Here is a 24,515-nt window from a genome sequence, read left to right as displayed (position 1 = left end):
CTTAAAACATGTTGGTATTACAGACTCGGACAGGAAGAGGTTGAAAATGTCAGTGAAGAGACTTGCCAGTTGTTCAGTGCATGCTTGCAGTATACGTCCTAGTAATCTGTCTGGCCCTGCAGCCTTGTGAATGTTGACCTGTTTAAAGGTCTTTTTCACAGATTTGCCAAATGGAGGGCGAGGGAGAGCTTTGTATGCGTCTCTGTGTGTGGAATATAGGTGGTCCAGAGATTTTTTCCCTCTGGTTGCACATTTAACAGGCTGATAGAAATTTGGTCAAACGGATTTAAGTTTCCCTGCATTAAAGTCCCCGGCTACTAGGAGCGCCGCCTCTGGGTGAGCGTTTTCTTGTTTGCTTATGGTGGAATACAGCTCATTCAATGCTGTCTTAGTGCCAGCCTCTGACTGTGGTGGCATGTAAAACAGTTACAAAGAATATAGATGAGAATTCTCTCGGTAGGTTGTGTGGTCTACAGCTTATCATGAGATACTCTGCCTCAGGTGAGCAATAGCTCGAGACTTCCTTAGATATCGTGCACCAGCTGTTGTTTACAAAATACATAGACCGCCGCCCCTCGTCTTACCCGACGCCGCTGTTCTATCCTGCTGTTACATCATATAACCAGCCAGCTGTATGTTGATGTTGTCGTCGTCATTCAGCCACTACTCCGTGAAACATAAGATGTTTGTTTTTAATGTCCCGTTGGTAGTTCAATCTTCTGTGTAACTCATTGATTTTATTGTCCAAAGATTGCACGTTTGCTAGCAGAATGGAGGGAAGTGGGGGTTTATTTGATTGCCTGCGAATTCTCAGAAGGCAGGCGCACCTTCGACCCCTCTTTCTCAGCCTCCTCTTCACGTGGATCAGGGCCTGTTTCCGAGGAAGCAGCATATCCTTTGCGTCGGGCTCGTCAGAGTCGTGAAAGGAAAAAGAGGATTCTGCTCGTCCGTGGTGAGTAATCGCAGTCCTGATGTCTAGAAGTTATTTTCAGTCATAAGAGATGTATGGTTACAACATTACATTAGAGGCCGTTATTTAACTTACACTGTAGATGGCAGCAAACACCACATAATAGCTGTAGATCAGCTCTCACAACTATACTCTCTGGGCTGGAGGGATTTAGATGCCCTATGGCTGTGTGGGGGCTAAGGCAGGAGTCTAGCAGTGAGCAGTGCTTGTTTGGTTTAGTCCATAAGTAAATAGTGTCAGGGAGCCAGCATAAAGTGAAGAGTGCACTGAAGCCTGGAGGGCTGGGCCTTTTCCCACAGGAAGAACTGGACTGGTCCAAGCCTAGTAGTAGGCACGTGCAAACTAATACCACGTCACAACAGCCAGTCAGCTGAAACACGCCAGCAGTCTCAGTCAGAGAGAAAGGATGAAGTAAGAGTGATGGTAATCATTCATGTTCTTTTCCAGCTGGAGGCCACACTTCAGAGAGCCCTGCTGACGTCAGATGATTAGAAAATAGCATTACATCCTCTCGCCGAATACATTAGGCTTAAGTCGTGAATTCAACACAAACTATTTTGTGGAAGATTTTCCAAGCATCACTGACAGATGAAATGGGAGATGGGGGTTGTTTGGTGGACACTGGGTAGTAACCTGAAAAAGGCATGGTTCTCTTTCAGCTCCTAGTCTCTACACCAGAGATCCCATTCTCAAAATACTGGGATAGGTGAAAGCAATGTGGAGAACTCGTCACAGCCTAAAACATGTGTTACTTAAACAAATGTCATCATCACTTCATGGAAACAATGAGATAGGTACAGTAGGATATGGTATAATTTACTAGTGTATTATGGCATCATGCCTCCTAACAACAACTGCTCCCTGAGCGCCGATGACATGGACGTCGATTAAAGGGATACTTCGGGATTTTGGTAACGAGGACATTTATTTCAGATGTCAGATGAACTCATGATACCATTTTTATGTTATGCATCCAGTATGAAGGAAGTTGTAGTTTCGTGATCCAATGCTAACGTACGTTAGCGCAATGGCTGGACGTCTATGGGTATCCGCTAGCACAGGGCTCTCCAACCCTGCTCCTGGAGTGCTACCATCCTGTAGGTCCAACCCCAGTTGTAACTAACCCGATTCAGTTTATCAACCAGCTAATTATTAGAGTCAGGTGTGATAGATTAGGGTTGGAGTGAAAACCTACAGGATGGAAGCTCTCTAGGACCAGGGTTGGAGAGCCCTGTGCTACCAGATACCCATAAACGTCCAGCCATTGAGCTAACTCTAACTTCATGCTGGACACGGAGACATAAAAATGGTATCCACGACTTCAGACTCCAGGGAAGAAGATTTTAAAAAAGCCTCATTGTCAAAATCCTGAAGTTTCTCTTCAAGGCAGCCCCCCACACCTCTCTGATTCAGAAGGGTTGGGTTAAAAATCAGAAGACAAATTTCAGTTTAGTTGCGCAACTAACTAGACATCCCATTTCCCCTAATAATTTGAGTCTGCACCAGAGGTGAAAGGAAGTGACTACAGAGGGACATACATTAAAACAGACCAGACCCATGGAATGCTAGTTCAAACGAAATGTATTATGGGAAATAAATGGCCGCTACCAAATAAAGAACCTCTCATCCAAAAACATTTGATAGACATAGGCCTACTAAATAATGAAACAGGTCAAAGTTTAAAGGAGTGGAGTCAGCAGTTCCAAAGATCTGTGCATATTCACCAAAAAGAGAATAAACATGCTCATGAATAATGAAATGTCTCTCTGCTCTGGGAAAGGGAAAGAGCTGTAGGTGTGTTGGGGTGCCACTCAGAAAGTGGGAGGGACTGGATGCTCCGCAGAGCAGTGACGCAAGGTCAGTTATGCAAGAGCACCGCGGATGAACACCTAATGGCTGACTGTCTATCAAAGCCGCAGCGCATCGCTGCCTCAACACCTCTTTGTAACACATCTCACTCTTGATTCTCCACTACAAAAGAACCTTCTGCACACATACACATACTCTGAAACAGTATCACAGCAAGGTAACGCAACAGAGGCAGACTTCCCTGTCCAGTCAGCATGTAAAACAACCAACCAGACTCACCCTGCAGACAGACATCTGGTTGGTGGTGAGGGTGCCGGTCTTATCGGAGCAGATGACAGAGGTGCAGCCCAGGGTCTCCACAGAGGGCAGGCTGCGGACGATGGCGTTCTTCTTGGCCATGCGGCGGGTGCCCAAGGCCAGGCAGGTGGTGATGACAGCAGGCAGACCCTCGGGGATGGCGGCCACGGCCAGGGCCACAGCGATCTTGAAGTAGTAGACGGCGCCGCGGATCCAGGAGCCTCCGTGGACGGGGTCGTTGAAGTGGCCGATGTTGATCATCCACACAGCGATGCAGATCAGGGAGATGACCTTGGACAGCTGCTCCCCGAACTCATCCAGTTTCTGCTGCAGGGGGGTCTTCTCCTGCTCAGTGGCTGCCATCTCATCACGGATCTTACCAATCTCAGTGTTCACGCCCGTGGCCACCACCACACCAATAGCCTTGCCAGACGAGATGTTGGTTCCCTGAAAACACAAAGGTGGAACGTTATGGCCACACAAATCACACACGCTTGAGAGCAGACTATATAGTTAGAATATTCTAACTATATTTACAAACCAAAATAAAATAGCAGGGTCTGTATTTTTAAGTACATTTTTGATATTGAGTGATGCTGGCATAATTTGTTAATGATGTTTAGGAAAGTTAAGGGATACCTGCATCAAGCATGTTCTTCAACTCCATTGAACTTGACTGAAACAAGTGACTGAAGGAGAATCTCAAACTACGAGCTGATGTTGGAGAGTTCAATCATCACACAGCCGCTACAAGGAGCAGTAAGGAGTGAAGAGAGAAGAGTGTTGCTTACGGAGAAGAGCATGTTCTTCTTGTCCTGGTTGACAGCTCGAGGGTCAGGCACTGGGTCCGTGTGCTTGATGACAGAGACCGACTCACCTGGAATCACAGCAGAGAGCAGCTCAGGTCACGTATCACACTGATATCCCTTTGGCTGTGTCTAAAGCCTCGGGGAAAAACTCTTGGTGCGCATGGTGCAGGGCACAGCCTCTGATCATAATGTGGATCAAGTGGAAACCCTGGCTCTAGACTCAGAGGAGGTGAACTCGGTGAACGGTGAACGGTGTCATGATATTCAATTATTAAGAAGCCTTATTTTGATAAGCTAAAGTAAAACAAACTTTTGTTTTGAGGTGGGGCTGAGCAGTTGGGTTTGAACTGACTCCTACATTCCTCACGTATTACAATATTACCAGTCTATGGAGGTGATGTGTTAGGGACATGACTCTCCAATCAAATGAAGTTTGGAATAACTTGGCTCTGGAGGAGGAATAAACAGTTCAAGTTTGCCTATGTGGAATGAAGGCAAATAAACATGTGGCAGACGACAATTAAAAGTGAGTCATACAGTATGCTTGCAGGCTCTGAGGAGCTCATACTGTCAGCAAAGACAGCTGTAGAACACCTGAAATTAGCATACAATGTCATTACACAGGAAGAGAGAGTTTTGTTATGCTTTTTGAGTAAGACAGTTTGTCTATTTCAACTAGAGATGTAGAGTAGCCTAAGTTTGTTCGGTATAGAAAAACACAGTGCAGCAAACAGCCGTGTGTCTTACCTGTCAGGATGGACTGGTCTACTCTCAGGGTTGTAGATTTGATGGATGTAAGACGGATGTCTGCAGGAACCTTGTCTCCAACTAGCGAAGGGGAAACCAGACATAAAGACAGAATTAGAGGCACACAGATTAAAAAAACATCATAGACGAACAATGTTGCATTGCACATTTTGCAAGCAGGGAAAACTAGACAGATAATTCACATGACCTCCATAACTTCTGCCCATTACGTCGAGTCATTGTAGCAGCACACAGCAGATACTATACAGTTACAGGTCTCAAGACAAGTAAACTGGTTGTGGATGTGCAAAGTCATATTCAAGTCGAAGCCAATATTAAAAGCAGAACATTATAAAAAAATACAGATCCTGCAGAGTGCTTAGATTATTGAAGACCACCCAGCCGTTCTCTGAAATAGAGAAGTCATTTATTCAGCATCAGTGTTAACTGACAGACTATAGCTAATTTCAGGGTTGGTTGCTGTGCCACACAGAGGCAGAGTACTGGGCTTCTATTGTAGCGGAGAGAGGAGAGCCAGAGCAGCATGAGGAAACAGAGGACCGGTGAGCCATAAAAAGGCCCTTCCCAAAGGAGACAGACAATTTGGGCCACATCTGAATTGTGGCGACCTGATTCTGCAACCTATTAGTACATAAACGCCGCAGGGCACAGTTCTACAGAAAAACACACATATTGGCTCTCACAGACCTGGAGACTTAACATGGTATTAAAATGTATTCAATGTCCTTCAATCATGCCCTTTCTTTTCAAGACACACAGTGAGTATTGGTGATTGAGGGAGCCTGGTGGAAGCCAGGGAAGAGAAACATGTTCATGAACGTCAGGATTCCTTTTTCAGGACTGAACAGACAGTAAACTAATCCGATCCCCCTGTGCCCTTGAGAGGAGAGAAAAATAGCATGGGATGAACAATACGCACAGCCAAAAATGGGAAAACTATTTAAATATGTTCCCCCAATGAGCTGTCCAAACGATCTGGCCTTAATGGCCATGTATTGTTCTAATCTCCACCTGGCACAGCCAGAAGAGGACTGGCTACCCATCAGAGCCTGGTTCCTCTAGGTTCCTGCCTTTCTAGGGAGTTTTTCCAAGCCACTGTGCTTCTGCACTACTTGCTTCTTGGGGTTTTAGGCTGGGTATCTGTTTCAGCACTTTGTGACAACTGCTGATGTAAAAAGGCTTTATAAAATATTTGATTGATTGGTTTAAATGCCAGCTATTTTCCTGTCCTCCCCACTGCACAGGAAGAGGTGGAGGAGATAATACCAGCTGCTGTCACTCAGACATGGAGCCCCATTTTCCAAAACTCATTGACGCAACAGGAGTGGCGCTTAGCACACAGTACACGCTTTAACCTCAAACGCCTTGTTTTCAAACCTTCAAATTAACAAGCGGGTGTCCCTAAGCTGTCACACATTAAAGCTAGACACACAAGCCTCAACACCAACAAGGCCTTGGCTCAGAGAGAGAGAAAGAGAGAGAATGCGAGCAGTTGGGTGTGTGTGTGTCAGGCCGTATTAATGCTGACACTGGTGCCAGGAGTTCTGGACCATCAGTGGACATGGGCCAATCATGGAGAGAGAGACAGACAGACAGACCGCTTTTCTCAGAAATAATTGTATAGAGCTCAATGGCATCTTTCAACTGTCTAAATGTGGAACAATGCGTTTCACTTCTGAAAAGGTCAGGAGACCTAACTCACAGAGGGAAGTATGCAATGGATTGGCCTTGGATGGGCTGCAACATCAAATTATCATCAGGCTCACTTGAAAGCTATTCAGACAAAGGCAAACAGTTACAGAATATTATCTACAGGCCAAAGAAAGATAACACATTTGGGAGGAGTTTCAAAATACAATCTGACGCCAAGCTGAACTGAAAGAAAACATGACCACAGTCAAAGGTTTCCCCCCATAACGGCCACATCCTTAGGGTTGTGCAACACTTCCTGAGCCAAGACACATTCAAATGTTTTAAGAAACGCTGGTGACTACAGGGAGTAAAGCCAATTACAATAACACTTGATTTCCTTATGGGGGTACAAAACACGTAAGATTGTCCTGGTGCAGTTAGCCAGGTCTGCAGGCCTGCTCTGGATGAAGTGTGTGTGAATACATCAGCTATCCCTTTAAGTCAACATCCTACTTGGTATCAGGCCAAAAGTCTCCTCAAACATGAACACCTTTTCACCCCAAGGCTTGCCAACAAGTGATTCTCCACGCCGAGGAGATTGAGACAGGCCGCGTAGCAACAAGCAGCACAGACACAAGAGTCTGTGAACCAGTGCCAGACATGACTTCCAGGGGTGCCCTTCTTTACAACTGTGGAGTGGGTCCAAGCAAGGCTGCCACACCAGGAAGACAGAAAAACTGCTTTCGCTGACAGACTGACACAGGCCCTGCTGTGTATGACTGCATGACACAGCAGGTTTCTCTGTGGACAATCCTAGAGGGTGCAGGTGCTTATGGCAGCTACAACAAAAGGTTTAAATAGCTCATTCTGATTAGGCTATTTTAGAAGCACTTGACGGCTAACTATGTCCTAGAACTCTTCAGGTGCTCTTAACCAGCTGTTCTTGTCTAGAAAGCGTTCACCACTAACCAAGTGTACAGTACACTAAAAATTCTAAAGGCCAAAGAACTTGTTGAATCAGAGAAAATTAGAAAAGGAAAAAAAGAGCATGTGAGACCATGAACACTAGCCTAAAGCTAGTTGGAGTAACAACCATGTGTCTGGCTTTAATCTCTACTTCCTGTTTTCAGTGGGTGTACTGAGATCTCCAGTCTCCTCTCATAACCAACAGAACAGGGCTGTGTGTAGGACAGTACAGTACACTACAAACAGACCACCATGTCCTGTCCTGGGCCAGGTTTGGTTGCGGTGGCAACAGGACACTGCGACGGAGCCACGTGACACCTAGATTAAGACCAGCGGCCTATGCTGTGTGAGATGTAGACCAGATGCTGCCCGACTAACAGCGTTCTGCTGGGAGATAGGAAGGAAGAGCAGAGGTCAGGGGTCAACATGCCTTCAAACTCTCTATGGCCTCTATATGCTGGGACACATCATACACTAGAAAAATATTTTTATTCAGACATTGAAATGGATCGCTAAAGACCTCTCTGGATGTCCGGTCCCAGTGCGTTCTGTTGCCATTAACACCATGAAAAGGTTGTAAATAAACCCTCTACTTAGCTTAATGAAAGGGGTGTTGATAACTCGTCCCGCCTTCCCTCTCCACACAGCAGTCTTCTTAATATTCTAATGCACTGTTCCACATGTGGCCATGAGAAGCTGTGTACAATGCTACAGTATGACCACAGTAATGTATTCTGAAAGAAGAAACTCTGAAGGGTACTAATGTTTCCCGTTGTCTTGAGGTCAGCCTCTTCCTTGTTAGTGGCTCCGCTTAACAGTCTCTCCAGGGTCAGACCAGCATGTCTTCCCCTTTACCACCAATTCTAGAACCAGACAGCATAGCGCAGATTCTCAGCGGTCAATGCAGGACATGCCTCAGGATTAGCTGCCACTTGAACGCGAGGACAATGTAAAAACAACATTCAGATTGCAGTGGCTTAATAACTGTTGGTTGATACCAGACCTGGGTTCAAATACATGTGTATTTGAGTATCTAGTATTTAAAATAATCTGTGTTTTTTTGTTGTTGTCCAAAACAAGTACTTTTATTTGAATGGTTTGTAAAAACCATATAAATACAATTTGGTAGACTCTCTGTATCCCACTCATAATTATCTTTAAGGTCCCTCAGTTAAGCAGTGAATTTGAAAGGGATTCAACCACAAAGTCCAGGGAGGTTTTAATGACTCACAAAGGGCAGCTATTGGTAGATGGTAAATAAAATAAGACATTGAATATCCCTTTGAGCATGGTGAAGTTATTAATTACACTTTGGATGGTGTATGAATACACCCAGTCACTACAAAGATACGGGCATCTTTCCTAACTCAGTTGCCAGAGAAGAAGGAAATCGCTCAGAGGCCAATGGTGACTTTAAAACATTTAGAGTTTAATGGCTGTGATAGGAGAAAACTGAGGATGGACCAACATTGTAGTTACTCCACAATACTAACCTAAATGACAGAGTGAAAAGGAAGCCTGTACAGAATACAAATATTACAAAACATGCATCCTGTTTGCAATAAAACACTAAAGTAAAACTGCAAAAATGTGACAAAGAAATTAACTTTATGTCCTGAATATAAACCGTTATACTTGGGGCAAATCCAACACATCACTGAGTAACACTTCATATTTTCAAGCAAAGTGGTCGCTGCATCATTATAAGTATGCTTGTCATCGGCAAGGACTAGGGAGTTTAGGATAAAAAGAAACCGCATAGAGCTAAGCAAGGCAAAATCCTAGAGAAAAACCTGGTTCAGTCTGCTTTCAAAACAGACCAAATTAACCTTTTAGTTGGACAAAAACCTAAAACACAAGGCCAAATCTACATTGGAGTTGCTTTCCAAGAAGACAATGAAGCCTCAACGTGTTCCTGAGTGGCCGAGTTACAGTTGTAACTTAAATCTGCTTGAAAATCTATGTCTAGCAATGATCAACAACCAACTTGACAGCTTGAATAATTATTTATGTGCAAATATTGTACAATCCAGGTGTGCAAAGCTCTTAGAGACTTACCCAGAAAGACTCACAGCTGTAATCGCTGCCGAAGGGGATTCTAACATGTATTGACTCAGGGCTGTGAACACTTAGTGGGGCAAAAAAGTATTTAGTCAGCCACCAATTGTGCAAGTTATCCCACTTAAAAAGGTGAGAGAGGCCTGTAATTTTCATCATAGGTACACTTCAACTATGACCGACAAAATGAGAGAAAAAAAATCCAGAAAATCACATTGTAGGATTTTTTATGAATTTATTTGCAAATTATGGTGGAAAATAAGTATTTGGTCACCTACAAACAAGCAAGATTTCTGGCTCTCACAGACCTGTAACTTCTTCTTTAAGAGGCTCCTCTGTACTCCACTCGTTACCTGTATTAATGGCACCTGTTTGAACTTGTTATCAGTATAAAAGACACCTGTCCACAACCTCAAACAGTCACACTCCAAACTCCACTATGGCCAAGACCAAAGAGCTGTCCAATGACACCAGAAACAAAATTGTAGACCTGCACCAGGCTGGGAAGACTGAATCTGCAATAGGTAAGCAGCTTGGTCTGAATAAATCAACTGTGGGAGCAATTATTAGGAAATGGAAGACATATATGTCCAGGCCCGTCTGAAGTTTGCTAGAGAGCATTTGGATGATCCAGAAGAAGATTGGGAGAATGTCATATGGTCAGATGAAACCAAAATATAACTTTTTGGTAAAAACTCAACTTGTCGTATTTGGAGGACAAAGAATGCTGAGTTGCATCTAAAGAACACCATACCTACTGTGAAGCATGGGGGTGGAAACATCATGCTTTGGGGCTGTTTTTCTGCAAAGGGACCAGGAAGACTGATCCGTGTAAAGGAAAAAATGAATGGGGCCATGCATCGTGAGATTTTGAGTGAAAACCTCCTTCCATCAGCAAGGGCATTGAAGATGAAACGTGGCTGGGTCTTTCAGCATGACAATGATCCCAAACACACCGCCCGGGCAACAAAGGAGTGGCTTCATAAGAAGCATTTCAAGGTCCTGGAGTGGCCTAGCCAGTCTCCAGATCTCAACCCCATAGAAAATCTTGGGAGGGAGTTGAAAGTCCGTGTTGCCCAGCAACAGCCCCAAAACATCACTGCTCTAGATGAGATCTGCATGGAGGAATGGGCCAAAATACTAGCAACAGTGTGTGAAAACCTTGTGAAGACTTACAGAAAACTTTTGACCTCTGTCATTGCCAACAAAGGGTATATAACAAAGTATTGAGATAAACTTTTGTTATTGACCAAATACTTATTTTCCACCATAATTTGCAAATAAATTCATTAAAAATCCTACAATGTGATTTTCTGGATTTTTTTTTCTGATTTTCTGTCATAGTTGAAGTGTACCTAAGATGAAAATGACAGGCCTCATCTTTTTAAGTGGGAGAACATGCACAATTGGTGGCTGACTAAATACCTTTTTGCCCCACTGTATGCAAATGTAATTTTTTAATACATTTGCATTTTTATTTTGAAAAACACATTTTCACTGTCATTATGGGGTATTGTGTGTAGATGGGTGAGAAAATATATTACTTTGCAGACACTATATATTTAAATAATATTGACATACATTTCATGTTCAATCAATTGAGCTCTATTTTGCTAATTGTAGGCTACTGTATAAAAATTGCCTCAATACATTTCATGATGCGTAACATGCGTGCAAAATTGTGTCAAATCTTGATTTAGTGCATTATTATAGGCTAAGCATTAGAATAAGCCACCTCAATATTTGAAGCCATAGGTGATAATATCTCTAGGAGCTGATTCGTCATCAGTGTTGTGGCACAATTCTAATGCTAAGGTAAGATTTGAATGGAGAAAGCTGATCTGATCTTTCGATCCTATCAGTAGCTACATGCTCCAATGACTCACTTATTAAACACTCTCTCTACGGGGTGTTTATGGAAATGCATGTTACATCTTCAGCCCTTGTAGGAAAGGTGCATTGTTAAAACACTCCCGAAGTTACATCGCTATCGGGAAACCGGGCCCAGGGCTAAATGAACAGCAGATTGAACTTGAAAAGGGGATTCTGATGCAGTAACATACAGATCCCTCCACCTTATTCATCTAAGTCCCAGACAGCCATTGTGCCACCTGCAGACAAGCTGGGGACAGCAAATACCTGGTTGGACCAGACACTTGCCAAAAGAGCCCACAGCAGGCCACACAAAATGCCATGCTGAGTGTCTGGAATCCCAGGCCATGGAGAGTGGTGATGGGTAGGGTCTCTGTGTGTTGGGCTTGGAGGTGGGCGGGGGTGAGATCGCAATCCACCATTGACACAGACTTCCCTACAAGGTCATCTTGCTGTCCAAACAATAGAAGCAGCTGAGACCCCCCCCCCCCCCCCCCCCCCCCACACAGACTTGTCCCATCAGTATCTGGGCCCTTACTGTACTGAACATGCACCAGCCAGGGACCAGACCAGACTCTCCTCAGTCCTGTGGAACTGCAACACCTCTGGCTATAGACACATTATGTTGATGACTACTAGTTATGTGTAATAAACACATTGACAAGTGGAGCGGGAGGCTGGCTGTGTCAGGGCACACAGTGGTACCCTGACAGGCAGGGCCAGAGATTGGCCCGTTTAGTATTCTGCTCACAGCTCAGCCAGTCAGCGCAGCCTGCGTCCTCTGCCTCAGCAGTAACCTGGCATCTGCGTCATGACCAGCCTTCCTGCATGGCAGGGGTTCACACTGGGGATTTGGGCAAACATTCAGAAAGGAGCCTCACAGAAACCAATCTGAAAAGGCTCTGCAGGATTTCCCCAATGTGCTCTCTAAGTTTAGGTGACATTCTCAATCTCCACCTGACAGCCTCCACAATGCATCACTCTGACAATATCTGCTTTGCCAACTGTTCCCTTGAAGAGTCTGGTTTCCGAGCCGTTAGCCATTTTCCTGAGTAAACATACAGCAAAACCGAAAGCGACCTTCACTCTACACAACTAATGACACCTATACTCAATCATATTTTTACACAGCAAGGACCAGCCAAGGATTTCTGTGCAACAAATAAAGGCAAATATACAGAACACTAATACATCCAGGATCCACTTTGATAAACATACCATCATGAAGGTATTGTTAAACATGAACCCCCAAACCAAATGTTCCGTCACTCTAAAACAATAGGTTTCATAGAAACGAGCAAGCAGCAAATGCACTGTGCTGCCGGTGCCCTTCTCAAGGTGAGTTTGGAGTCCTGCTTGGAGTCCCACGTCATACACGGCAACACTTTCCCCCAGAAAGGAACTACCGTCACTGCCTGCTATAAATACACCAGGATTCCAGAATCTAGACAGGCTAAAAATAAAACCCACCACTATGCACAGAAAAACCCAGTATCACCTCAGTGGCTTAGGGTTAAACCAAGTATCATGATAACATTAGCGCTTCAAGGACTCCACTATTTTACTGCACATCAGTTGACTACATCTATGTCCATCCCCTGCTGTACTGCAGCCACATGCTTTTCAGGACACAATTCCTCTGAAAATCAACCAGAAACGCCTCTCTCGCTGCTAAAGTCACCGACTTTGGGTAAGTCATACCAGGCTCTTTCATGAGCTGCATTGAGGAAACGTGAGAGATGAGCCACGCCGAGGTTCAGTTTACCGGCTCCAATGGGAATGTGCTAGCATGGCGCTATGGTTGAACACAATGGGAGCCTCGTCAAGGTGGTGTGCCGTGTACCTTCGTGAGTTTAGCACCCTAGGAAACATGCGCATGTGTTTCGAGAGATCCTTAGCACCACTAGTGCCTAGTCCTTTGGGACAATGGGTTAATAGAAACATCCCAAAATACACCTCTCATGTAGGGTGTCACCTCTGCAGTGGGACTGGGGGAGAGGGCAATTTAAATTAGATTTCTCTGTTAAAATGAAAGCCTAACCATGCCTGGATTCACGAGTCCAGTTAAAAATAAAATGTACCCGAGTGAGGAGTCAAACTATGCTGGTTTAAGTGAAAATAGATGAGAAGGAGTGTCCTTTTTTTCCTAACGAAGACTAAGAACTGTTTTTGCTTCAATCTTAAATAATGGTTATTCATAAGCCAAATTACTGAATCACCAAAAATGATGTGGGTTTAATGCATCCTACAGCACTGAGAAAGACAGGGCCAACTTACCAGCAACCTCCACGATGTCTCCAGGCACGATTTCTTTGGCCTTGATCCTCTGAACGGTCTTCCTGTCCTGGCGGTAGACCTTGCCCATCTCAGGCTCGTACTCTTTAAGGGCTTCAATGGCATCCTCAGCGTTGCGTTCCTGTGTAGATTAGAAACGTTGACTGTTTGGTTACATATTACATACCGAAATATATGATCTGAAATCATTTTAGAAGCCAATTCAAATCAAATAAGCCTATTTGACTTTTCACCATCCCACAAACTGCAGATGTGGGACTTCTTTAAAGGAATAGAATGCTTGGTTCTAAAGTCCACATTTCCTGGCCAGCTTCAACATATAAGTGCTTCTGCATTGCTTGCTCTTTGGAGTTTTAGGCTGGGAATCTGTAGAGCACTTAGTGAAAACAGTTTATGTGAAAAGGGATTTATGAATGACATTTTATTGATTGATATAAGTTAATAAAGAGCCTATTGAGCATGGTAATTTAGGGCTACAGGGACAGATGTTAGAGTCTACTCCATGGCACACAGTGGTTTGGAAATTCCTCCTAGGAGCTGCCTGACAGGGTAGGCAAAGTCAACCAGTGTGACAGACATTCTAACTGACACTAGAAATTGGGCATCAAAACTGAGTAAGAAAGACAACTATGAACTTGTTGTTTGAAACAGAGTGATTGACAATATTTTATGCTCATTCTTTGGCTGCGCATAAATGCTTTATGGATTGGATTCAAATGTTCAAGGTCATTTGCTCACAAACATGCCATCTATGTTGACAGACAGCTGAGGAAATGTAGCCTAGTTCTCCTGGACGAAATCACGCAGGCCAGAAATATGCATGAGTTTAGACTGAATGAATAAATCCTAAGGGAGCATTTGGCCTTTTTGTGTTGCTACAGGCTGAGTTCTCTTTGCAAAAACTGCAAATATGGATTAGAGAATGGCTAAGAGACCATTGTGTATAAACATCAACAAAGCAACAGACATGTCAAGGCTGGGCGAGGGGGGTTGTCACTTTGGTCTCATCTAAACTGTCGCAAATGTTGTCAATGACCCACTTCCTTCCTCTGCCCATTTACTTTCTATTGAAAAGCATGACATTAATAAGAGTTAAGCGGGCATGTGACCAGCAAGCATAATGTATGAGATTTGTGGATACTCCTACCTGTAACTTATGAATGGTGGCCTGTTTTGCCTATAGTCACTAGCTAGCAGCATACAAGCAAAACAAGAGTTTTTAAATACTTGTCATTGCAGCTCCACACGGACATTCAAGATACTGTAAAAGAGGTCAAAATGATGTAATGTAAGTTGCTCACCTGCCACACACCCACTATGGCATTGGCTATAAGAATGAGTAAGATTACAAAAGGCTCCACAAAGGCTGTGATTGTTTCTTCTCCATCCTCGAATAAGGCCAAGACCTAACGGTAAACAAGACAACGAGATGATCCATTATTGCACATAGTACAGGAGCACGTACCAACATTATTCCCCCCTGGATACTTACAACTATGAATTGAAATAATCATGTTAAGAAAGCTATGATTGAAGTATGTTGTGAAATAAGGTTGTGCTAAATGTCCTGGAGAAAGCATAGCTGTTAAAAAAAACAGACAAACTTCATCCATGCCTGCCAATGGACCCAAACATGGTAGAAGTACACAATCTGAAATGACTAATTAACTTAGCAGTGGCAGTCACATTTCTTTTTTTTAAATGCAAAAGCTTTGGGCTAATAAGTGCAAAATTAACCATTAACCTCATTTTAATCTGGCAACATGATTTAATTTGAAACTTTTCTTCAACAATGTGCAATATAAGGAGGTGATTATTGAACCAGAATTTAATTAAATCATGCTGCCAGATTTAATTGAGGTTTATGGTAAATTTTGCACATACATTGCATTTGCACTACAAAACTGTCAATCAAACACAGAAAATATAGTAAGGATACAAAGTTTATAAAAGATGGACTGGATTTGTAATGCTGTATCAGTGTCAGCACCTCACATAACAGTACATTTGGCTAAATTAATCAATGGCCCTCAGTATCATACACAGTATGCATATCAAATATGAGCAGTTGAAACCAACAGACAACCATCTTACCACCTCAAACCAACCCCCCACAAACATTAAACCAGTTACCAGGAGGACCACTGCTTCTGTAATCAATCACAACCCACACATTGTGCATTTAGTAAAGCTCTTCTCCAACTCAGCACTCCTCCTCTCTCACAAACAGGAGATAAAAACACTCTTCTGGGAGTGGGACTCATTTGAATAATGTCCCTCTTAACTGCTGAGAATAAGAGCACACGAATTCACCTCAACGAGACAAAGCTGCATAACACAGACACCATCATGAACAACCTGCTACACCCGTTTATTTCACTTTCTATTAGCCTATTACTCCCACAATCAGATCTGACCACCGACCAAAAGTATGGGAGTGAGGGGCGTGGTGCATTCATCTGGCGTGTGCCCTCCCACTGAAGGTAAGAGCCCAAATTTGGTCTTCAGTGGTGCCCTGTCCCCCGGACAGCAGCCACTGACACCTTCATATCGCACGGCTGGGCACACTACATACCAGCTCCTCTATAACACACACACACACACCAGGGATGATAGATTCCAGCTCTTGAACCCTCCATATTGGCCTCAAAAGGACCACATCTCCTCAAATCAATGTGCATGGTATCTGACATGATATTTTCCAATGGAAAAACATCCATCTGTCCACTACCTAAGAACATGAATAGTAAACAGATGTAGCAGTACACTGATAATGCTGTAGGACTATGGAATTTAGGCTAGATCACTGCATGCTGTCAGTTACATTTCCACCAAACCATTTAGCTTGTGTATAGGCAACTTACTACCAATAACGATGTAACGTTAAATGTCAAACCACGAGGCGAAAGGCAAACTACCAGTGAGAACCCTGATAGAAGTGATTACGCTAAAGACGACTCAAATGTCTTGTTAGACACATGGTGATAGCAACTCGATTCAAGCAACTGCTGTTGTCACCATTCCTCAGATGTGTAGCTAGCCTTCTCAGCTGTTTAGCCACCTGATCTATGAATGTAACCTCAGCAGAGGCATAAAAACAGAAGACATTTGCACTTGCTGTCCACACCTCATGCCAAGAGGCCAAACAAACTTTCCCTTTCCATTAGACAGCCCACTCATTAGCTTTTTTCAGCAACTCCAGACAGCAAGCATAAGATCAGATGATTTAGGTGTTTGCTTATCAGAGGATTGACACAGCTACATAATAAATCAAAGCAATCAAATGCATTCAAAAGTATATTAATTTAAACCTTTACGGTGACAGCAAGAATACTGTGACTAAATTCCCCAGAGTGACATGCTTCTAATACAAACATCAATCTTGTCTAATGTAAAATGTTGGTTGATTGATATCAAGGGCTAGCCTATTAAAAGGGGGGAAACTGACCCATGGCAAGCAGCAGCAGTATCAAATTTAGTGTGCCCTCAACCCCATCTCAGGAAGAAGAAAAATGAATTGTCCAGGTGATATACTTACAAAAGATATACAAGCTGCCAGCAGAAGAATTCTTACAAGTAAATCTTCAAACTGTTCAACAACAAGCTCCCATAGAGACTTCCCTGTAGAATGAAAGGTGTTAAATGACATGAAATCAAGAAAAAAATGATGCATCACATAGGCTGCGTTTACACAGGCAGCTCATTCTGGATATCTTTTCACTAAATTGGTCTTTTGACCAATCAGATCAGCTCTTTTGCAAATAATTGGAGAAAATATCAGAATTAGGTTTAATTTTTACAACCAACTATTTTTAACAAGTGTTACCTTCTTCAGCAGGTAGCTCTGAGATGGTCCAATCCAAAGTGCATCAGGGAAAAGAGAACACACCATTAGGGAAAATGGTTTAGTAACGTTCTTACATTTTGACAATCAATCATGACATGGCATTGCAATTTGTTGATCTCCACCTCGGCTTTGACTACCACCGACCCCAATGACTCCCACTAACCCCCTATGTCCTGGTTTAGATTGCCACCAGGAATTTGAAAAACAGGGACTTCATTTAATTGCATTCACTGCGTGAAACCACAGCCTTGAGTTTGGCTGAGTCATTAACGGTAGCAAAAGCATAGAGGGTAAGAACATTGCCCACTCAATGTTTGAATTCATGGTGGTGTAGGGATTCTTTTTAACCCATCTTCTCAGAGGTCACCTTGAAAGTTGTCAGACATCCAATATATCAAATTTTTATTTGTCACATACACATGGTTAGCAGATGTTAATGCGAGTGTAGCGAAATGCTTGTGCTTCTAGTTCCGACAATGCAGTAATAACCAACAAGTAATCTAACTAACAATTCCAAAACTACTGTCTTATACACAGTGTAAGGGGATAAAGAATATGTACATAAGGATATATGAATGAGTGATGGTACAGAGCAGCATAGGCAAGATACAGTAGATGGTATCGAGTACAGTATATACATATGAGATGAGTATGTAAACAAAGTGGCATAGTTAAAGTGGCTAGTGATACATGTATTACATAAGGATACAGTCTGATATAGAGTACAGTATATACGTATGCATATGAGATGAATAATGTAGGGTAAGTAACATGATATAAGGTAGCATTGTTTAAAGTGGCTAGTGATATATTTACATAATTTCCCATTATTAAAATGGCTGGAGTTGAGTCAGTGTCAGTGTGTTGGCAGCAGCCACTCAATGTTAGTGGTGGCTGTTTAACAGTCTGATGGCCTTGAGATAGAAGCTGTTTTTCAGTCTCTTGGTCCCAGCTTTGATGCACCTGTACTGACCTCGCCTTCTGGATGATAGCGGGGTGAACAGGCAGTGGCTCGGGTGGTTGATGTCCTTGATGATCTTTATGGCCTTCCTGTAACATCGGGTGGTGTAGGTGTCCTGGAGGGCAGGTAGTTTGCCCCCGGTGATGCGTTGTGCAGACCTCACTACCCTCTGGAGAGCCTTACGGTTGAGGGCGGAGCAGTTGCCGTACCAGGCGGTGATACAGCCCGCCAGGATGCTCTCGATTGTGCATCTGTAGAAGTTTGTGAGTGCTTTTGGTGACAAGCCGAATTTCTTCAGCCTCCTGAGGTTGAAGAGGCGCTGCTGCGCCTTCTTCACAATGCTGTCTGTGTGAGTGGACCAATTCAGTTTGTCTGTGATGTGCATGCCGAGGAACTTAAAACTTATAATCTTGTGTATATCTCTGACCTCCTCCCTATATGCGGTCTCATTATCGTCGGTGATCAGGCCTACCACCGTCATGCCATCGGTTGTGCCCGGCCAGGGAGTACAGTAAGGGACTAAGCACGCATCCCTAAGCGGCCCCTGCGTTGAGGGTCAGCGTGGCGGATGTTGTTGCCGCCTACCCTCACCACCTGGGGTCAGGAAGTCCAGGTGGGAAAGGGCAGTGCGGAGTGCAGTAGAGATTGCGTCGTCTGTGGAAAAAAACTACTAAATTTATATTTTCCATGTCCTGAGAACACATGATATTACAGTTCTTCAGCTCACATTGATAGGATAGTCTTTATGGAGCTTGCCCAGTTTATTCTCCAGTGACTGCACGTTCGCCAATACAACGGAGGGTAGAAGCGGTTTATCCACTCGCCGACGTAGTCTCGTCAGGTATCCCGCATGTCAACCTCTAGAACGCTGCTTCGTCCTTTTACGAGTGTCTGTGATTTGGGCCTGGTCTGGGATGAGCAGTATGTCCTTCGCCGCCGACTCATTGAAGTACAAATCCTCATCCAAATCGAGATTAGTGATCACTGTTCTGATGTCCAAAAGCTCTTTTTGCTCATGTTAATTTTTTTTTAGTTAAGATCAGCAACAACAAAAAAATACAAAATAGCACAATTGTTCAGGAACCGTAAAAATAAATAACTTTTATTTCTAAAGTTTACACAAATTAAAGGTATGTGGACTACAGAAAACCGAGGGCCGAGCACGCCCTCATTCACATCGACAGGGCTGTGGTGGAGTGGGTCGAAAGTTCCTCTGTGTTCACGTCCCTAAGGACCTATTATTGCCCAAACACACCAACACAGTCGTGAAGAGGGCACGACAACACCGCTCTCACCTCAGGGGACTGAAAAGATTTGTCATGGGTCCGCACATCAAAAAGTTCTACAGCTGCATTACTGAGAGCATCTTGACTGGCTGCATCACCACTTGGTATGGCAACTGTTTGGCATCTGACCGCAAGACATTATAGAGGATAATACGTACGGCCCAGTACATCACTGGGGCCGAGCTCCATGCCATCCAGGACCTCTATACCAGGCGGTGTCAGAGGAAGGCTCTAGAAATTGTCAAAGACCCCAGTCACCCAAGTCATAGACTGTTCTCCTGGCTACCACACAGCAAGCTATAACAGAGTGCCAAGCCTTCTGGACAGCTTCTACCCCCACACACACTTTCACATACGCTGCTGTTTATTATCCATCCTCAGTGCTTAGTCACTTTTACCCCTACATACATGTACATATCATCTCAATTACCTCGTACCCCTTGTATATAGCTTCGTTATTTTGTGTTAAAATTCCTTTTACAAAAACTCGGTATTGTTGGGAAAGGGCTCGTAAGTAAGCATTTCACGGTAAAGTCTACACCCGTTGTATTCGGCGCGTGTAACAAATAAAATTGTACTACATTGAAAGCCATTGTGTTGGCTACATTTTAAGAAATGCACTTAATAAAACACATGTTATTGGAATTACTCAATAGAGCCTGAAAAACCTTAATTGGTCTCATGCTGGGCAACAGGTATAATTACTCCACCAACTCCATTTACTGCAATGCAAAACACTCTATATGGGATACTTATTGGGATGTGGAGAGAGAAAAAAAAACATTACTACCTGTTTCAAATACACTGGGATGAAAAATACTCAGTAGGGTCTTTACTAACCAAATGTGTGTAGTTTTGGAGGGGGACTGTGTCATACATATCCAGCAGCACTTTGTTCTCCACCTCCATCATAATGCACTGTAATAGACTTTACATGGGGTACATATTGGCTTGTAGAGAGAAAACAGGTCTCAGCTATGGATGGGGTGGAGAACGAAGTGCTTCTGGATATGTATGGCACATTCCCCTCAAAAATTACATATATTTGGTTAGTTAAGATCCTACCGAGCATTTTCCAATACACTTTAGTTGAGACAGGTAGAAAAGTTCTCTATAGCCCAAAGTGTCAACATATTACTTCTTCATTATTGGTGTAAAAAAAAAGCAGCAAAATAAAAAAAAGTTGCCATTGACTAAAATGCTAATTATTTTTGAATGAATTACCCACATTGCAATACGGACTTTTATTCTGAAGGTTTCCTCATTACAATACACACATGACGTCATAATTTGTGGTGCCGGCAGAATAATACTAAATAACCATCTAGAAAAACGACAGACCACAGGATCCTATAAACCAGCTTTCGTTTTAGCTAACGATAGTTAGCCAGCCAGTCTGCGAGCATCGTTATAGCTAGCTTCATGGGCCTGTGCGGGCGGCTATCCTGACCAAATGCACAGGTCAGCGCAGCGGTCTTGCTGCCTGGTTTAAACACCCTTGAAAATGAACAATTACCCCGTGTAACTACTTCGTTCAGTAAAATGTGTAAATGTAGGATTGAAACCCACAAGGTAGTCTACAATGACGTCAACCAATTACCAAGCTGAGTGTGTGCTGACGTTTAGCTAATCACGCGTTCAAAATAACTGAACTGGGAAATCTCAGACCAGTGGGAACTCGGGAAAAGAACGAGCTCCATCTGGGAAAATTCGTGTTGAACGGTTATCCAACAGAATTCCAAGTCGGGAACTCGGGCCTCTTTCTAGAGCTCCAACTTTCAGACCTGAAGATCACCGACGTCATAATTTGACCTCATTTTCCCCCCAGTTGTCTTGAAAACCCAAACTTAAATTATTTGAATCAAACTGTGTAGTGCTTGGACAAAAACCAAAACGTGTACCGGGGGAGTGCCAAGCACCGAGTTTGGGAAACCCTGATCTAGTGAAATATAGTTAGCTTAAATACCGGTACCAGTAGTAAAAGTGTAGCTAGAGGATCACGTACCGTTCGAGCCCCATTTCTCCTTCTGACGTTTCACCTGGTCCAAACCAAGTCCTGTGCTTTCGTTGACAGAAAAATCGCTATAAACTTCTTCAACACTCTTTGTGTGAGCGTTATCCATGGTGGACTATCGGCTCCTTATTTCGTTTAACGTTACTCAGCCGCCTCAGTCTCTTTAAAAGTCAACACTTTCAGAAGAAAAAAAATACAGCTTGCCAACTATGAAATATGCATTCAGATAACTGCTTGATGACACGAATAGTAAATTGTTAGCCTTATGAACGAGCTAATTGGAACGAAACATGACCCTTCGACGAATGTTCACGTTACTTTGGGTGTCCTCTTATCTCCCCAAAAATGGTGGAAAATAATGCCGCAATCGCCACTGTTGAGAGCTGCATTCACCCAGTCCAATCCTTGCGCTACCCTCGGTTTGCGTTGGTCTACCCTCTCAGCTTCAGTGGTAACACACTGTAGTGCTCATCTGTTTTGTTCAAAAGTGCCTCAACACTGCCCCTTGCATGTTCAGTATGTGGACTACTCTCATTGGACGGAAGTAGTCCGGAAATGTTCTCAAAAGTAAGGCTTTACCAAGAGTTTAATATTAGCAGTCAGTGACAAACACAGCCAAACAACAATACTCTGTAGTAATCTGAATATGATGCAGAAAATCTGGTTGATGCATTTCCCTTTCCCAGGATCAGTAGGCCCTAGTTCAGGGTTCTCCAACTCAAGGTCCAGAGGTGTCGACCTTCAAGCTTTTATTCCAGTGCATCATTAACAGACCATGTTAAAATAAAATGTAGCATGGGATTTAGTCTGGGCCATAATTAGCTGAGTCATAGGGCTGTTATTATAAGCCTGCATGCTCTCCAGTGCCAGAGTTTGCTCTGAATTGTTAAATTAGCTAAATAAAAAGCCATTGACTATTTACTGTGAACTATATCAAGATACTTTGACATGGGATACTGACCAGGCTGGATATTGTCTATGGAAAGTCTATGTACCAGTATAGATTGTGATCCACACTGAGTTTGCATACCTAGCCACAGCCATTATTTACGTACATTAGTATGATCAACAACAATGAGAGTGACTGGACTCTAGCAGCATGCATATATTTGAATGCACTCACCTCACCTGACCTCACTTGAAATCATAATTTGATGTGAACAAAGGCAGCATTTCTTTGTCAAACCAAGTGATGCAAAGCAATCACAGGCAAACTACTATGATGGCTTGAACTATGTCAGCGAAGGGCACAAGGTTAAGATGACACCCCCACTGTGTTTATTAGGGGTAATTCTTGTAACAGGACTGGCTTGTTTCATCTGTTGACACTTCTAAATGAAGCCTCCAGTGGGACAAGGCCGATCCTGTTGTTCAGTTATAATTCTATCCCAACCAGTTCCGAGTCAAGCTGCCTTCTGGAATTCACAAGCGATCCATCTGGCACAGGGAGGGACCATTAACTGTGGCTGTCAGGACAGTCTGCAGTATATTGAGTTACACTACATGACAAAGTATGTGGACACCTGCTTGTCGAACATCTCATTCTAAAATCATGGGCATATGGAGTTGGTCCCCTCTTTGCTGCTACAACAGCCTCCACTCTTCTGGGAAAGCTTTCCACTAGATGTTGAAAATGTTCTTCCATTAAGCCATAAGAGCATTAGTCAGTTTGGCTCACAGTCAACCTTCCAATTCATCCCAAAGGTGCTTGATGGAGTTGAGGTCAGAGCTCTGTGCAGGCTAGTCAAGGTTTTTATTTATTTAACAAGTCAAGTCAGTTAAGAACAAATTCTTATTTACAATGATGATGTTGTTGTTCAGGAGTAGAACAACAGATTTGTACCTTGTCAGCTCAGGGATTCGATCTAGCAACCTGTCGGTTACTGGCCCAACGCTCTAACCACTAGGCTACCTGTCGTCTTCCACACAGATCTCGACAAACCATTTCTGTATGGACCTCGCTTTGTGCATGGGGGCATTGTTATGCTGAAACAGGAAACGGCCTTCCCCAAACTGTTGCCACAAAGTTGGAAGCACAAAATCGTCTAGTATGTAATTGTATGCTGTAGCATTAATATTTCCCTTCACTGGAACAAAGGGGCCCAAACCGAACCATGAAAAACAGCTCCAGACCATTATTACTCCTCCACTTAACTTTACAGTTATCACTATTCATTGGGGCAGGTAGCCAAACCCAGATTTGTCCGTCGGACTACCAGATGGTGAAGCGTGATTCATCACTCCAGAGAATGCTATCCCACTACTCCAGAGTCCAATGGCGACGAGCTTTACACCACTCCAGCCGACACGTGGCATTGCACATTGTGATGTTAGGCTTGTGTGTGGCTACTCAGCCATGGAAACCCATTTCATGAAGCTCAGGACGAACAGTTCTTGTGCTGACGTTGTTTCCAGAGGCAGTTTGGAACTCGGTAGTGAGTGTTGCAACCGAGGACAGACGATTTTTACACGTTACGTGCTTCAGCGTTCCCGTTCTGTGAGCTTGTGTGGCCTACCAATTCGTGGCTGAGCCATTGTTGTCCTTCACAATAACAGCGGTGAAAGTCACGGAGCTCTTCAGAAAGGCCATTCTACTGGCATTTTTTGTTCATGGAGATTGCATGGCTGTGTGCTCGATTTTATACACCGGTCAACAACAGGTGTGACTGAAATATCAGAATCCACTAATTTGAAGGGGCGTCCACATACTTTTATATTTATAGTGTATATGCTATACCCAGAGGAAGGAAGGAGAGGGGGGCTGAAATTACCATGGGTGCCCCCTTCAAGTCCCCAAGATATAGTCAAAGCTAAGACTTGGGTACGGCAAGTGACAAGTCCCCTTACTCACATCAGCATTTATAGACAGGTATTCAGAATGATTGATTTGTGAATAGGAGATTTATTCTAAGGATGACCGGTCAGTTTGAT

The 24,515-nt window shown here is 43.5% G+C and overlaps 2 protein-coding genes across 4 annotated transcripts in view; both read right to left on the bottom strand.

Annotated features, from left to right (window-relative positions):
* LOC110525525 (sarcoplasmic/endoplasmic reticulum calcium ATPase 2) overlaps nucleotides 1–22,098 on the bottom strand; it is a 31,301-nt gene extending 9,203 nt beyond the window's left edge. For 2 of the 3 annotated variants that reach the window (XM_036979654.1, XM_036979655.1), the window contains exons 1-8: nucleotides 21,576–22,098; nucleotides 17,303–17,320; nucleotides 17,015–17,097; nucleotides 14,778–14,882; nucleotides 13,459–13,597; nucleotides 4,633–4,713; nucleotides 3,868–3,953; nucleotides 3,059–3,523 (exon numbers count right to left, since the gene is read on the bottom strand). In XM_036979654.1, coding sequence (XP_036835549.1) covers nucleotides 3,059–3,523; nucleotides 3,868–3,953; nucleotides 4,633–4,713; nucleotides 13,459–13,597; nucleotides 14,778–14,882; nucleotides 17,015–17,097; nucleotides 17,303–17,320; nucleotides 21,576–21,693 — 1,095 coding nt within the window. In that variant the 5' untranslated portion in view covers nucleotides 21,694–22,098. The remainder of the gene's footprint in view (nucleotides 1–3,058; nucleotides 3,524–3,867; nucleotides 3,954–4,632; nucleotides 4,714–13,458; nucleotides 13,598–14,777; nucleotides 14,883–17,014; nucleotides 17,098–17,302; nucleotides 17,321–21,575) is intronic. The other variant, XM_036979656.1, reaches the window with a different exon arrangement.
* Nucleotides 1–24,515, bottom strand: part of LOC110525522 — a 500,086-nt gene that overhangs the window by 349,433 nt on the left and 126,138 nt on the right. The gene's annotated exons all lie outside the window — the stretch shown is intronic.

Source organism: Oncorhynchus mykiss, chromosome 6 (genome assembly GCF_013265735.2).
Source record: "Oncorhynchus mykiss isolate Arlee chromosome 6, USDA_OmykA_1.1, whole genome shotgun sequence".
Taxonomy (NCBI): domain Eukaryota; kingdom Metazoa; phylum Chordata; class Actinopteri; order Salmoniformes; family Salmonidae; genus Oncorhynchus; species Oncorhynchus mykiss.
Note: the sequence above shows the minus strand (reverse complement) of the source record. Positions and strands in the feature narration are given on the sequence as shown.